Source organism: Carassius gibelio, chromosome B2, assembly GCF_023724105.1.
Source record: "Carassius gibelio isolate Cgi1373 ecotype wild population from Czech Republic chromosome B2, carGib1.2-hapl.c, whole genome shotgun sequence".
Taxonomy (NCBI): domain Eukaryota; kingdom Metazoa; phylum Chordata; class Actinopteri; order Cypriniformes; family Cyprinidae; genus Carassius; species Carassius gibelio.
This window is the reverse complement of record NC_068397.1, coordinates 26,540,045-26,555,467: the sequence shown is the minus strand read 5'-3', so window position 1 is coordinate 26,555,467 and position 15,423 is coordinate 26,540,045. Positions and strand designations below refer to the sequence as shown.

The 15,423-nt window shown below is 36.2% G+C and overlaps 1 protein-coding gene across 2 annotated transcripts in view; it reads right to left on the bottom strand.

The window, feature by feature from the left end:
• Positions 1–15,423, bottom strand: part of gpc5c (glypican 5c) — a 115,524-nt gene that overhangs the window by 98,250 nt on the left and 1,851 nt on the right. For both annotated transcript variants that reach the window (XM_052549692.1, XM_052549693.1), the window contains exon 2: positions 485–646. In XM_052549692.1, coding sequence (XP_052405652.1) covers positions 485–646 — 162 coding nt within the window. The remainder of the gene's footprint in view (positions 1–484; positions 647–15,423) is intronic.

Here is a 15,423-nt window from a genome sequence, read left to right as displayed (position 1 = left end):
ACCAATAGTGTTAACAAAAGCAAATGCATATACTGAAGTGATCATGCTTTTTTAGCTTTTTAGTTTTCTTTGCACTTTTATAATGACTCATGTTTTATGGGACTCGTAGAGTCAAACAAATGTAAAATGTCAAAATATATTAGTTTACAAATCATGTTAAAAGGTCATAGTATAGTATTGTGCAAGGAACCATGTGAAAATAAGTCTTTATTAACAAATAACCTGCTCCTTAATCAGAATTTGCGGGAAAACAAACCCAATTAGCTGGAGTTTTACTGATATTAATGGTCATATCAGCTGTAAACTGTAGTGAATTGTATGTATAGGAACATTTCTGCAGAAATGTAGGCGGAGGCAGTCTTTCCAATGAGCTTATGTAACTTTATCCTTATAATCTCATCCCTGTATCCATCAGTTCATTTCACTTATCCATTCATCTCTCTACCATTTATCTAATCTTCCATCCATGCATGCATCTGTGTACCCTGAAAGGCGGCGACATGTGCAGAAATAAGATATTTCAGCTCAAAGCTGTATGATCTGATGTTCTGGGAGGTGTCTCTCAGGACTGCTGCTCTGTAGCTTTCTTCCATTCTTCGCGTACAACATGATGGCCCAGCATGCTTGCATATCGACAGGTCCACATCTACAAAAAGAGAGAAAAAAAAACATTTGTTAGACAGAAAAAATAACATTAGTGGCACTATAAAACCAAATTAAACTTGCACCAGTATCACCATTCACACACACACATTCATGCAACTATATATTCAATGGTTGAGTGCTATTGAGGCTCTGCCTCTTGCATTTGGGGAGTGGAGGGTGAGAAGTTAATGAAAACTGATCCTCAAAAAGCTCTTACACTCTCTCTTCATAGCTGCAACTTAATTACCAAGGATGCACGAGGTGCTTGGGGTCCCAGAAGACTTGAGTCAGTTCAAGGAAAATCTGCCTAGGCCTTATGTGTGCATGTGAACTTTTGTACCTTGTATTTCCAATAGCCTGAGTTAACGATGTATATAAAAACAAACATAATCATCTTCTAAATAACACCACATGCTATAAAACTGTATTTTAACACACAAGTGGAATAATGGTTTCTGCATTTTCCACTGCAAACATTCCGAAATGGCTTCCAAGCTAATTTTCCGAAATGCAAAAGAACAGTTATGGTGCATTCCAAAATATTCAAATTTATTGTGTCATTTGTTATTCACAACATTAAGAAATGTTTACTTACTGTTTCCATAGCTAATTAACTTACATTTAAGGTTTAAAAAATTGCCATTTTATTTTATTTTTTTGCTGCTAGGAAAATGTTACTATAGCAGTTTTCAAAAAACATTGCCGCGTTAAATTGTGTTTGGATACGTTTTCCTCTCCTTCCCAAAATTGGCTGATTGGAAAACATTGTGCATCTAAATACATTTTTACAAAGAAGCACCTAAACATACAATTCACTGCATTTTCAGCAAAAATAAAAATCCAACAACTTTTACTCCTACTCACACAAATTATGATTACAGGGGCAAAACGTAAATTAATTAGTCTCCCGCATTTCCTTGCAGAACTATGTTATCACCTCAAAACGCTTTAGCTTTAGTGCATTTGCAAGCTAATTTTAAAGTTTGCATTACATAGCCATCTACGTATGTATGGCCCTTCTGAAATAGTAAACTTGCTCGGTAGCTCACCTAGTATAGCACTCTAGAGTCCAGTGAAACACAAATCTTGATAAAATAATTAAAGGATTTGTATACGCAAAAAAAAACGAATGTTAGTATAGCTAGGTGGTTAAAATTTTTTTTAAAACAACACAGCAGTAACTTTTTAGCGGCACTCAACAGACATTTCAATTTCCAATCTGCCGCGATACATACAAAAACTAACATACAAAACACTGCCAGATTCACGTTCAATTGTTTGTTAAAACTAAACGCACTTTAAGTGCCACCTACTAACCATTTCACTTTAACATGTTTTGATTTTAAAGAAATATCGACACAGGCACATTGTTCCATTGAGCTTGGGTAACTTACTTCCACCTTGGATATCAAATATCTTCAACTAAAATCAGGTCCAGTGAAAACAAACCCCAAGAAACACCAAAATTAAATTTTATTAAATCTACTTAACTAAACAAACTTCACCAACACAAAACAAACACCTATCCAAACTAAACAAAACCTAATACATAAATACATAGGCTATGTCTTAAAGAATGTACCATATTACCACTGATACTGTAATCCAAACACTCTGCTAATACTGTGAATAATTATTACCTTTGTTAAAGAAAGAGAAACACATAGCAAAGGAAAGAGTGAGATGTACAGACTGGGCTGGCCGTTCATGATGACTGACGTTAAGGCTGTGACGAAGCTTCATTCCATTTCCATGCTGTACAGACGTCCGCTATGCACTTTTGAGACTGTAGGTCACTACTGTGACTCATTGGACGTTAATGAAGAACTTTCTGAGATTGAGTTTCACTAGCCGTGCAGGCAGACAGACCTCATCAGGTCATCAAATACAAGTAAAAACCACAAGCACCTGCTCTTTAGAACACCGTGAATAACAATGGTCTGATTTTAAAACAGGTACATGTGATATGATCACAAGCTCACAGCTGAGAAGACGAGGCTTAGGGATGATGGAAACAGAACACATACTGACCTTTCAATCAATTAAGAAAGAAAGAAAGAAAGAAAGAAAGAAAGAAATGTTCCACAAAGAGATCTAATCTCACCATCATCCAGTCTGTCTGGAATAACATGAAGAGACAGACTTAATCCAGAAGAACTGTTGCAATGTCTCCAAGACACTTTAAGAAACCTACCTGAAAAACAATGCGCAAGTGCACCTAGGACAAAAGCTTTTTTTGAACACAGTGTGGTCACACCAAATGTTGATTTAATTTAGTTAAGTTAGAAGTTCATTAATGAAATCTATTTACGGCATTATTTTTGACAGCATCCTCACTTTACAGCATTTTTACACAAGTGGCTAAAACTTTGCACAGTACTGTAGCTTTGCAGGTTTATTGAAGCGTTTTGGAGACATTGCCACAGTTCTTCTGGATTTAGTCTGTCTCAGTTTGTTTCTTCATGTTATTCCAGACAGACTGATGAGATCAGATCTCTGTGTGGAGCACTGTCAGACTCCTTGTGCAAACAAAAATCTCACTGGATTATTACATTTAACAGCAAAAATAATGTTTGGAAATGTAAACTGATATTTTTTTCCTTCTGACACACTAGAGCAAAAAATAGAAATAACTGAAATAACTGAATACTAGTGGCCTAAGACTTTTACACAGTATACTGTACAATAACTAGAAAATAAGGCATTTATATATATTTTTTTTAAAATGCCAATGTAAGATTCTTCCATGTTTTAAGCAACCAGAGAGAGACAGAAATTGAAGAGATTTAAAGGGATAGTTCACCCAAAAATTCTGTCATTAAGTAATTACTTGCCCTCATGTCGTTCCAAACCCATTCCAAACCCATAAAACCTTTGTTCATCTTTAGAACATGAATTAATATATTTTTCATGAAATCCAAGAGCTTTCTGCAGCAACAACTAGGCTCGTTAACTTACATCAAAGGCGGACACGGAAGTCAGAAAGCTCTAAAATTTCATCAAAAATATATCTTAATTTGGCTTTGGAACGACATGAAGGTGAGTAATTAATAACAGAATTTTCATTTTTTTGGGTGAACTATCCCTTTAGGGCTCTATTAACTCCGCGGGAACAGTCTAATGATGCAGGAGTTGCTAGATAATATTACCTAAGAGGCTTTTAAATATCAAACACAATATAAAGAAGATACTAGGCTAATGATTCTAATAAAACAATGTTATTATAAAAAATATATTAAATTTTTTTTTAATTGGATAAGAGGTGGCTCATAACATGCTTCAAATCTCTGCAAATGTGGAAACACACATGGAGGAATAAATCTAGAACAGGGTTTTTTATTATTATTATTTTTGTTAATTCAAAAAATTGTCAAATTTGTAATTCAAATGTAATTAGAAATTACATTTTATATGGATAATATTGCAATATTTAATTTTACTTTTTATACACTAGTCAGAAATCATAAGATTAATTGACTTTAAATGACTATTAACATTAAATGACTACTGCCAGCACTAGTTAAAGTAAAAGTGCAATAATTATGTAAAAATATTTAGAAAAACATAAAAAAATTAACTGTTAGATTTAATGACAATAAGTCAATTATGTAAACAATTATTTCACTGTGTAATCTGTACAATAAGAATTTTAATATTGCTTTACTTGGTATAGATTGATTTTACACAAGCAAATATATAGCCTGATTACTTTGGAAAAGGGGAAAGTTCCTTAACACCAAAAAGTTTGAAAAACTCTTGTCTAGAAGACTATCTGACTATCTGAAATCATCTCTGGCGTCGGTTTCTCTCTAAAGCTTAATTAGCAGACGATGGAATGAATTCAGCCCCTGGCGAGTGAATTAGGACCCCAGCAGGTGTCTATGGTTCTGCCTGAGTAGACACTTCTTTATTCTTCCTCCTGTCTGGGGTTCAAACTTAGCCAACCTGATCCCATAATCACCTTCAGGTGACAAAAACTATTTATTTGATTGGCCGGATTAAGTCTTTATTCAGTTCGTATTTGCAACATCACAATGACCACCAGTGACCCCGAGGCCACTCTCAAAATTCCCACTACAAGTCAACCAGAAAAAGTTGTGAAGAACCCAAACAACACATCCTCAGTCAGGACTGAAAATGTTATGGTTTATTTAGGTTAAGACTTCAGCAATTTCCTGATGCTTGAAGTGCAGAAGCAACTTTATGGGAAAGGAAAGTCGTTAAAGTAGACGTCAGCCCAACTGGATTTAATCTCTGACTCTCCTGATGTTCTTCTCAGGAAGCTTTCGGTGCTTTGAAGAGCTGGCATACACTTGAAGCAGCAGGATATTTACCCAGTACCCACAACTGATGTGCTGTTTTTGGGAGGGACCATGTTGAAAGAAAACATCTCTCAAAAGGCCTGGGCAACACACCTGCATTTCTCAAAGCCACAGGCGTGCTGCTCCGGTGTTTGGATTTGTGGGGCACTGGCTGGCATTTGCACCCACAGTAAGCAAGTGAAAAGCTGATGCTTAGAAAAAGGATGGTGGATTGGGATGAAATTTAATGGAGTTTTGAAAGCAACAAAATGCAGTGGTCAAACTGACCATTTGGGCCATGGCACAAGTGCTCAAGTGCTTCAAGTGTGCATACACACAGATCACTCCATATCAGTACAAAGTCAATAAATTAGAGCATAAATGCACACACATCATCTCAAACATAAACTGGTTCATAGAATTCTTGGGTTAGGTACTTGGAGTTGGGTCAAATCAGTAGGAATAGCTTTACCTGGCACTCAGTTGTTTAAACATGGCAGATATATTCCCACCTTGACCCGGCTCTTAAAACATACCAGAAATTCTTGAATCAGACAAAAAAAAAAAAAAACTGAGCAACCACAGACACATGGGTGATAATGTCTAAGTATATTTTTTAAATAAACATTTTGTCCACATTTAATATTTTCAGACTCGACTATTTTGAGATTTCTTCAGAACTTTAAAATTCAACCATACATGCCATATTTTTATATTTAGCAAGGTGTTTTCATATATGCTTTTTATGAATGAAATATTAATATAAAAAAAAATTAACTGCGATAAAAAAAAATTTAAACTCAAAATATCATATATTAACCCTTTCCCCACCACTGATGGATTTTTACGTTATTTAGAAAACAATGTTTCAGTGTTTTCATTGTTATACAGTAGAGGGTGCTATTAAACATATTCTGAACGAGTATGGAATGTCTAGTTTAAACACAGGCGAAGAAGCAGAAACAAGAAACAATATGTAAGCAGATGCATATATTAAATAATGTGATTGAAGATTAAACAGTTTCTAAGCCAAAACTGCTCAACATTACCGAATGAAATGATGAGCCAGGAAAAGCAAGCTTCGGAGCGATTTACTCTATATAGGTTTCAAACATTGGTCTGAATCCAATCAGTCTTTGACAAATTTGGATTTTCTTTGGACATACTGCATGTTCAGATATTCATACATCAAAAAAATCCATGAAATGCTGATCTTTTTGATCAAAAGTGCTGGTGGCTGACAACTTAAAAAAATTGGGGAGGAAAGATTTAAATGCTGGGAAATTAGCAAGATGGAAATTCTATAGTCACAAAGTCCTTGCGAGAAAACATATTTATACAAATCAAAACATTACTGAATGATTTGTAGGTTCCAACATACTTTCAAGACTATTACAACTCATTTCAGAAATTACCCAAACCTCATCTATTTTCACCAACTAGAAATCATGACCTGTCATTTCTGGCAACAACAACGTAGAACACATAACAGAAAAACATTTAAAACATTTCAGTTTGCAAAAAAAAAAAAAAAAACAAGTTCAGTGAATGTAACCTTTCTAGTGGCAAAGCAGTACTGGCCTGAAACCGTTTCACACTGCCCCTGGGTCATTCTTGTGATTGAGCCTCTCAGTTAAAGGCATATAACAGTAAACCACCCAGAAGAATGTTTCTGAGAACACAGCTTCATCATGTAGTTTAAAATAAATACACTCAAATGAATATAAGCAGCGACATTTGTAAGTAATATCTGGCTCCTGTGGAGAAGTAAGGGGATATTTCAAATCTCTAAAGTGGAGCCTAATTTGAGCTCTCCGCCCAAGTGCTCTGCAAAGCTGTAGATGAAAGAGGAATGAAGAAAATACTAACAAGCTGGCACCTACAATCCAATTAAAGTCTGCGATAGCATAAGGAGATCAGGGGGAGACTGAGATTGGTTCTTACCGGGTTTCAAAGACAGAACTAGACAGATTGAACTGGTACTGTAAATGAGGGACTTTCTGGAGCAAACAACCCTAGTACTGACTGAATGGAGTCTGGCATTGCTACTCCAACAGTACAACCAAAATGGTGAAGCTGTGCAAGGCAAGGCTCAGGTATAAGGTGTATCTGAAGCAACTTAGGCACACAATGGTTGTGGCTCAGCTGTCACAGGGCTTCAACCAAAAACATTCCGTTACAAGTTACAATTGTTTTTCACTATATTTGCGATGCATAAAAGAATTTGCTTTGGCATTAATGTACAGGGATCTGGTCGCTCTAGAAAGGTGTTTTGCTTGCAAGTGTTAAAGCCTGAAGAAAAGTAAATATGCAAAGTCCTGTGGTCTTTCTTCTCATGCCAAAGATTTGAAGCATGAATGCACAGGTTGTTCTACACCTTTCATCACAGAACAGTGTTTACCTCAGGAGACACCATCAAAAAAGCATTTGATGTCCCACACTAAAAAGGAGTAGTGGGGATACTTTATAGTGGGGCCAGTTAAAGCTATGTGGCTTTGCTGTTTACATTCTGGTTATATTATTTGGTGAAGATAATGCAAAAGGATATAAAAACACAAATCAAGTATACAATTAAGAATAAAAATACAAGCATTAAAAAAACGATCATCTTCACATTTTTATTTAAACATTACTTTATACATTTTATTACATCATATCATCTATCGTCTCAGTTGATACACTATTGTTCTTCTGCTTAGATACATAGGCTGAGCAATGTCTGGAACCAAAAATAGAAAAGGCTGGAATATTGTGTAGCTGTTGCATCCAGGCAGAAGACAGTGGTTCTTACTCAGCAAATAATCCATTCAGCTAATAGTAAAACAATGCAGGAGACATGAGGCAATTTAGACTGCTGTAAGTGACTCACAGAAAGCAGTGCTGCCGTGAAAGGTAAAAGACCGTAAGTTCGATTTTTGTCGAAACCTAGATATTTATATTTTTGGGACATTCAAGCCATCCTTTATCATGTGTATAAGTATCTTCAGTCAATTTCGTTGCTTTTATGAGAAAATAATGGCTCGTCTCAACCGTAACTTCAAAAAGCCCCGGAGAATCCAAGACGGAACAGCGTATAACACCAGTTACGGCTCTTTCACTTGGTTTAAAATGCTCAAATTGAGTTATGGCATTCTGACTTTGTTTAGCCGTGCGTCAATATGAAGTTACGGTGCTGGTTTGGTGCTATACAATGTTCTGCCTTTGTTTTACTGTCAATCAAAGTCTGCCGCAGTTAAATTACGGTGTAGACAAACTAATTATATAGATCGCGATCTACCAAACAGCTCTATATAATAAAGCACTATAAAGAGTAGATACCTTGCCAGCAATAAAGAAGCGTGAATAACCTTAAAAGAAACCTTTTTGTGATGCAGATTATTCACCAGGCTGTCACTTCTAGTTGGGCGCGTGTGGACTCGAATGTCATAGCTAGCATGATCGATCATAAAATCAGTAGCCTACTACTAGTTCGCAATTAAATCCATATCCTACCTTTTCTTGTAACCCAATAAAATCAATCCATGGTGATGAACGTCATCGGAGATGTTTAATCCACAAGCATTCTGAGCAATTTTTACTTTTTGGCATTCACATCACTCCACAAGTCATTCTTAGTTTATATAAGTCAATATAAAAGTAATCCTGCTATGTCTAGCATTCTTTACGTTATTGAGCATAGCAAATAAATTGGTATCCACGGTATTCACTCATGTTTAACTTTTAGTAAGCTTGTTACAGTCCAAAAATATATTTAAAAATATATAAAAAATATAAAAATATATAATTGATACCGCTATATTACTATCTGTATATGCAATAGCCTTATTGAAACAGCCCATGATCACATTAACTTCAAAAAAGGCGTAAAAATTAAGTTTGAGCTCACTTTTTTTTTTTTATATATAGACAATTTTCATTACTAAAACATCTTATTGTTAAATTTCCAGTGTCCTACCTATAATTAATTTGGCTGGACAAGTAAAAAACTTGGAAGTAATTTTTCTCAGTTTCGAACTCTAGCGAGTTAAGGTCTTTTGCTTTTGTAGTGCAGAGTGGTTGTGTGTCTTTATGAGGAAAACAATATTCACTTTATGCTGTAACTGACCGTAACCTGTCCACCGCTTCAGCACACAAACCTCCATATGGATGGCCTGCCTCCCAGACACAGATAGAGATCTCTGCAACTTAATTAACTAAATGACTTTTAACCCAACAGAATGGCTGGAAATCCAATACTGATTGTCTGTGATTTAATGGTGTAGAGTGTAGGAGATTCGAACTGTCCTTTGAATGGAATGGTTGCTTCATTACAGTAAATGAGTCATAATTAACCTGTCCTCTTTTTAAAGTCTAGAGAGCATCAAGTAGCATTATGCCTGAGGGGAAAGAGTCATTTTGTTTAATTTTATGGAACACATTCTATCTAATATGCTTATGTCAGATGGCCATGGGACATGAATTAAACATAGAAAACACAGATGCTATGACTTAAAAATCAATTTTTTCAGATATCCATGCTGCTCTGGCCTCACAAAGACTCATGGGATTAGTTATCAACACAGCCTTTTTTGAAGGAGAGCCTGGGTTTCAGAGGTGGAGATTCAGAAGGTTGCTTTACTTGGCATCTGATCTGAGAACAGACAGTCTCATGCCCTCGAATCCTGTCAGCACTTCTGAGGAAATGAAGCCACCACAGATTTTAACCCTATGCAACATTAAGACCTCCTCACTAAGCAACAAACAGCTCACAATGGCTTTACTATTAGAAAACTAGGAGAGGAGGGATCTATCTAGAGACAGACAATACATGGACGTTAGACAGATCTATCTATCATCCAGGTTAGGGCTTAATGATAATGAACTCATCCTAGAACAATAGATAGATAGATAGATAGATAGATAGATAGATAGATAGATAGATAGATAGATAGATAGATAGATAGATAGATAGATAGATAGATAGATAGATAGATAGATAGATAGATAGATAGATAGATAGATAGATAGATAGATAGATAGATAGATAGATAGATAGATAGATATGTGGAAATCTATAGAACAGGCAACAATAAATAAGACATTAAAGGAAGAAAGGATGGATGGATGTTTTTTTTTTGGAGGAGTGGCTTGAGTGGTTACTATTATAAGGTGTCTTGAGTTTCTGCCCATCAGTGATAGTGTTTGGAAACATTCCGACATGTCTGAGATTCCAGACCCTTGCTTAAAGCCTCTTGTTGTCTGTGGCTGCTGTTTCGCATGCAAGCTGACTTTGGGGCTTCTGTCTCACTGCTCAATGGCCATGAGCTGTCACCAAAAGAGGTGGAGAGCTATGTCTGCAGCTACAGAATGTTCATTGCACACAGTTTGTTCTCTGCTGTTCTGGTGCTGGTGCTCCAACACTTAATGCTCACCTGATTAAACGATTCTAAAACCAATGCAAAAGGGCACATTTTATCAAGAACACACCCCAAGCCTACCATTTTCAGCTGCTTTTATTTTGGCTGCTTTCTCAGCCTTAATTGTGCCAAGTCGCTGTGGCAAATAAACAGACGTTTAATAAATAAAAAATAGGCAAATAAACTGCGTAGTCCTGCACTTAAATGCTGATACAAGAACAGTTCTCAGTTATCAGGTTTGTGGCTGATTATAATGAACTCATCCTGGAGCTGTGTGAGCATTTTTCCTCAGACCTGGCACAGTCTGATATGCTGCATAATTGCAATAAAAATTTGGTCATAATTTAGTCACCCTCAAGCTGTTCCAAACTTCTGACTGACTTTCTTCCTTCTGTGGAACAAAAAAATAAGTTTGTTTTTTTTTAGTACATACAATGAATGTCAATGGGATCCAATGTTGTTTGGACCCCAGCATTCTTGAAGATATCTTGTGTTGCACAAAAAAAGAAAGTAATACAGGTTTGGAATGATACCAAATATGAATGGAAGTTTGGTCAGGGTGATACGCTCCTTTTAATATATAAAAATATATATATTAACACAAACAACTCACAAAGTTTCATCGGAGAGGTCAGAGTTCTTTCTGCAACAAAAGTTATTTAGAACTTCTTTAATCTTTGGCTTTATTTAAACCTTTTTTATTTTTATTTTTTTGCAGACCACAAAAAGGAAATAAGGATTTTAATGATCTTAGGAGGAAGGCAAAACCACACTAACCTGAGATGTATTGTAATTATGGTTTTGCTGTGGTATGGTCTTGGTTCCCAGAGGAACCATTTCTATGCTAAGTCTACATATCTGTATTCAGTCAAATAAACAGGAGAAATTGTACCACAGGGTGTCTACTGAGAGACCAGGCTCATCAAAACTCTTCTGCATGCTCTGAATTCTTCTGCACATGTAGACCTTACCAAAAAGAGGGTTATAGCACAAAACAAAAACCACCAAAACAACTCAGCATTCAACTTCTAGCTAATAAGCAATGAAACACTTTCCATCCCTCTTATGCTCTTCAAGAATCCAAGAAGAGGAACTGGTTTACTCAACTAGAAATATGAACAGGTGTTTCACACAACTTGTCTGAAAGATGGTGGTTTAGTATGACCACTCAACTTTGCCAGTACAGTAGGTGCTTTGTCTGAATTAAAATGAACTGAAATTCTAATAAAATTTAAATAAAAAAATTAAATGATTACCAAAGTGTCATGACAAGTCTTCTTGTCATTTGAAAGTTGAGGGAAAAAAAGTTTAAGAAGTCTCGAAAAGGACAAAGCGATAGAGAAACAGATAGAACAGTAGGACTATAGATGAAACATCTATAAGATGAGGTGAGACGATAAGATGATTGAACAATAGACAATAATAGATCAAAATGATAGAATGATGAACCGAATGATAGATAAAACAATGGAAAGAACGATAAAATTATATATGACCCTACTTGCCATGCGTTTTTGAACGGTTTGAACCAATATCCCTGTCTGAGCTTGAGCGATACACACTCACTGGCCACTTTATTAGGTACGCATTGCTAATATCAGGTTGTACCCACTTTTGCCTTCATAACTGCCTTAATTCTTCGTGGCATAGATTCAACAAGGTGTTGGAAACATTCCTCCGAGATTTTTGTCTATATTGACACGATAGCATCATGCAGTTTCTGCAGATATGTCAGCTGAACATCGATGTTGTTAATCTCCCAATTCCACCACATCCCAAAGCTGCTCTATTGGATTGAGATCTGGTGACTGTGGAGGCCATTTGAGTAAAGTGAACTCATTGACATGTTCAAGAAACCAATATGAGATGATTTGAGCTTTGTAACATGGTGCATTATCCTGCTATGGTCAGCAATAATACTAAGGTGGCTGTGGTGTTTAAACGCTGCTCAGTTGGTACTAAGGGACCCAAAGTGTGCCATGAAAATATCCCCCACACCATTACACCACAACCATCAGCCTGAAACGTAGGGCTGTGCAATGCACATCTCATCAGTAAAGACGCTCCTGTAATTAGAAGTATATCTCCAGCACGTGCGTTCATATCATAGTTGCCAGGTTTTCACAACAAATCCTGCCCAGTTGCTTCTCGAAACTAGTCCAAAACTAGCCCAATCACGTTTCCAAGAGGTTCCCCGATAAAAAATTGCTTTCCGGGGTTAAAATGTAAGTTTTATGGCATGGTTGCCTTGGTAAAATTTGCATTTTATGGGCTAAATATCACGTTATTGTTATTGTCGCTTCGACCTGCGGATATGAAAAACAACCACAGACTTGGCAACATTGGTTGGCATTTACTACACAGAGACGTAATTCACTGACAATCTACACAAAATCAATTTTAAAATCGGTGGCGATTCTTTGTCGATTTTGAAAGCGATTTTGTGTTAGTTGTCGGTAGACTACGGCTCTGTGTAGTAACTGCCGCTCCACCTGAACCAGTGTTTGTGGTCTGCGGTAGTTTTTCATGTCCTTGGTTCGAAGCAACCCCAATAACGTGATAATTAGACCCTAAAATGCAAATTTTTTACGAGACAACCATGCCAAAAAAAAAAAACACATTTTAACCCCGGGAAGCATATTTTTTTATCTGGGAACCTCATGGAATCACGATTAGTTTTGGACTAGTTTTGAGAAGCAACAGGGCAGGATTTGTTGTGAAAACCTGGTAACCCTGATCTGAACATACATGCTGGAGATAATACTTCTAATTAAAGTCTTTACGTCTTTACTGATGAGATGTGCATGAAAATCGCATTCGATTTTTTGCACAGCCCTACTGAAACGTGGAGACAAAGTTGGATGGATCCATGCTTTTATTATCTTTATGCCAAATTCTGACCCTACCATCTGAATGCCCCAGCAGAAATCGAGACTCATCAGACCAGGCAACGTTTTTCCAATCTTCTATTGTCCAATTTTGGTGAGCCTGTGTGAACTGTAGTCTCAGTTTCCTGTTTTTAGCTGACAGAAGCAGTACCCAGTGTGGTCTTCTGCTGCTGTAGCCCATCTGCTTCAGGGTTCGACGTGTTGTGCGGTCAGAGATGGTATTTTCCATACCTTGGTTGTAACAAGTGGTTATTTGAGTTAGTTGCCTTTCTATCATCTCTAACCAGTCTGCCAATTCTCCTTTGATATCAACAAGGCATTTTCGTCTACACTGCTGCTTTATCTTTTTCGGACAATTCTCTGTAAACCCTAGAGATGGTTGTGCAATAAAAATCCCAGTTGATCAGCATTTTTTTTCTGTTGAAGTTGTCCCCATCAAGCTTTTTTTAGAGGTCCTGGGGACTATAGTCCTAGTGTATTGGCTATTATAGATAGGGATGAATCAATTAATTCTCAGGATCGGTATCGGCTCAGATACTGCCATTTTCTGCAGATCGGGTATCGGTCAGACCAGACCAATCCAAATCCGATATTGTGCGTATGCTATTCGGTGTTATTGTTGAACCCCAAGAAAGGCACAAAAACACAAAGCACCAAAACGTTTTTGTGCACTATATTTCAAGTGTTCTGAAGCTGTTCCATAGTTCAATGTGAGATACAGATTAATATTTAAGTCATTAAATTCAAGTTCACCTAAACTCTTCTTTCACTAACTTTCAGCAATCAAACGGCGTGTTGCGTTCGGTTACTACAGTCAAAACGATGGAAATCTCTTCAAGAGCGCACAGTAACTGAGATTTAAAACTGTTCAAAGAAAAGGCTCATTAAACTAATGCATAGATTTAATACACTTCGTATCAATATCTCAATATCTTGTACTATTGTTGTCTGGTTCGCGAATGAATCGCGAATGAATGTCTTTTAGATTTCTATATAAATGAATATATTTGTTTTTCATTCATGTATTTTACAACAATAGAGAGCAATATGTATAATTTTACCAGATTTTAAACATATGCATTTTTATTTGAAATTAAAATATTTCACTAGATTGTATAAAATTATTGTTCACCCTGGATTTTTCTAGAGTATCTTTTGCTGCTCAACTAACCACTAACCAAGTTTATAATAGTATTTTTGTCATAAATTGTGATTATGTTTTTTTTCATTTGTTATTGTTCATTCAAATTAAGTTGTCTATATGTAGTAGATTGTGTTTAACACACAGAAAAGTGTGTTAATCTATTAATCTATTAATTTAGATTCTTTGTCATCAAATATTCATCCTTTTGATAAAGACGTGTAATGTTGACACTGATCTGGATTTTAAAAAAGAAAAACAGATAAGTGCTGTGGTAAAGAGCAGCTTCTTGCAACGAAAAAGGAAAATAGCCAAATCAAAACTATGCTCTCATTTAAGGATTAAATCACATCCAGACTTGATTATTGCAATGAGCTTTATATGGGTCTCAATCATTCATCACTGAATTGGTTGCAGTTGTTCCAGAACGCAGCCGCGAGGCTGTTGACTGGTACTGAGAGGACAGGAATCATTTCTCCAGTCATAGCATCTCTTCATTGGTTATCGCTTTAGCATAGGATCCATTTTAATGTATAACTTTTGTATAAAGCGTCAAATGTTCTATACCCATCATACTTGTCGGAACTTCTCAGCTATCAGCAATCCTCAGGTTTTTTTTTTCCGCTTTTTCTGTATCCAGCCCTAGACCATGGAACAGCATATCTCTGGACATTGGATCTGTGCCTTCCTTCTCTGTTTTTAAATCCCACCTGAAGACATCTTTACTCCTTGGCTTTTGGATAAAATGTATGTTTGTGTATTTTAATGCGTTTTTGTATTGATTATGTGTTTCGTGTGTGTGTGTGTGTCTTTTCTTTTTACTCTCTTAATCTCTATATTTACTTTATGTGTATATGTACAGCACTTTGGTATACACTATTGTGGTTTTTAAATGTGCTATATAAATGCAAACGAATGAACAATCGATCGACAGACAGACAGACAGACAGACAGATAGACAGATAGATAGATAGATAGATAGATAGATAGATAGATAGATAGATAGATAGATAGATAGATAGATAGATAGATAGATAGAGCAAATGACTGAC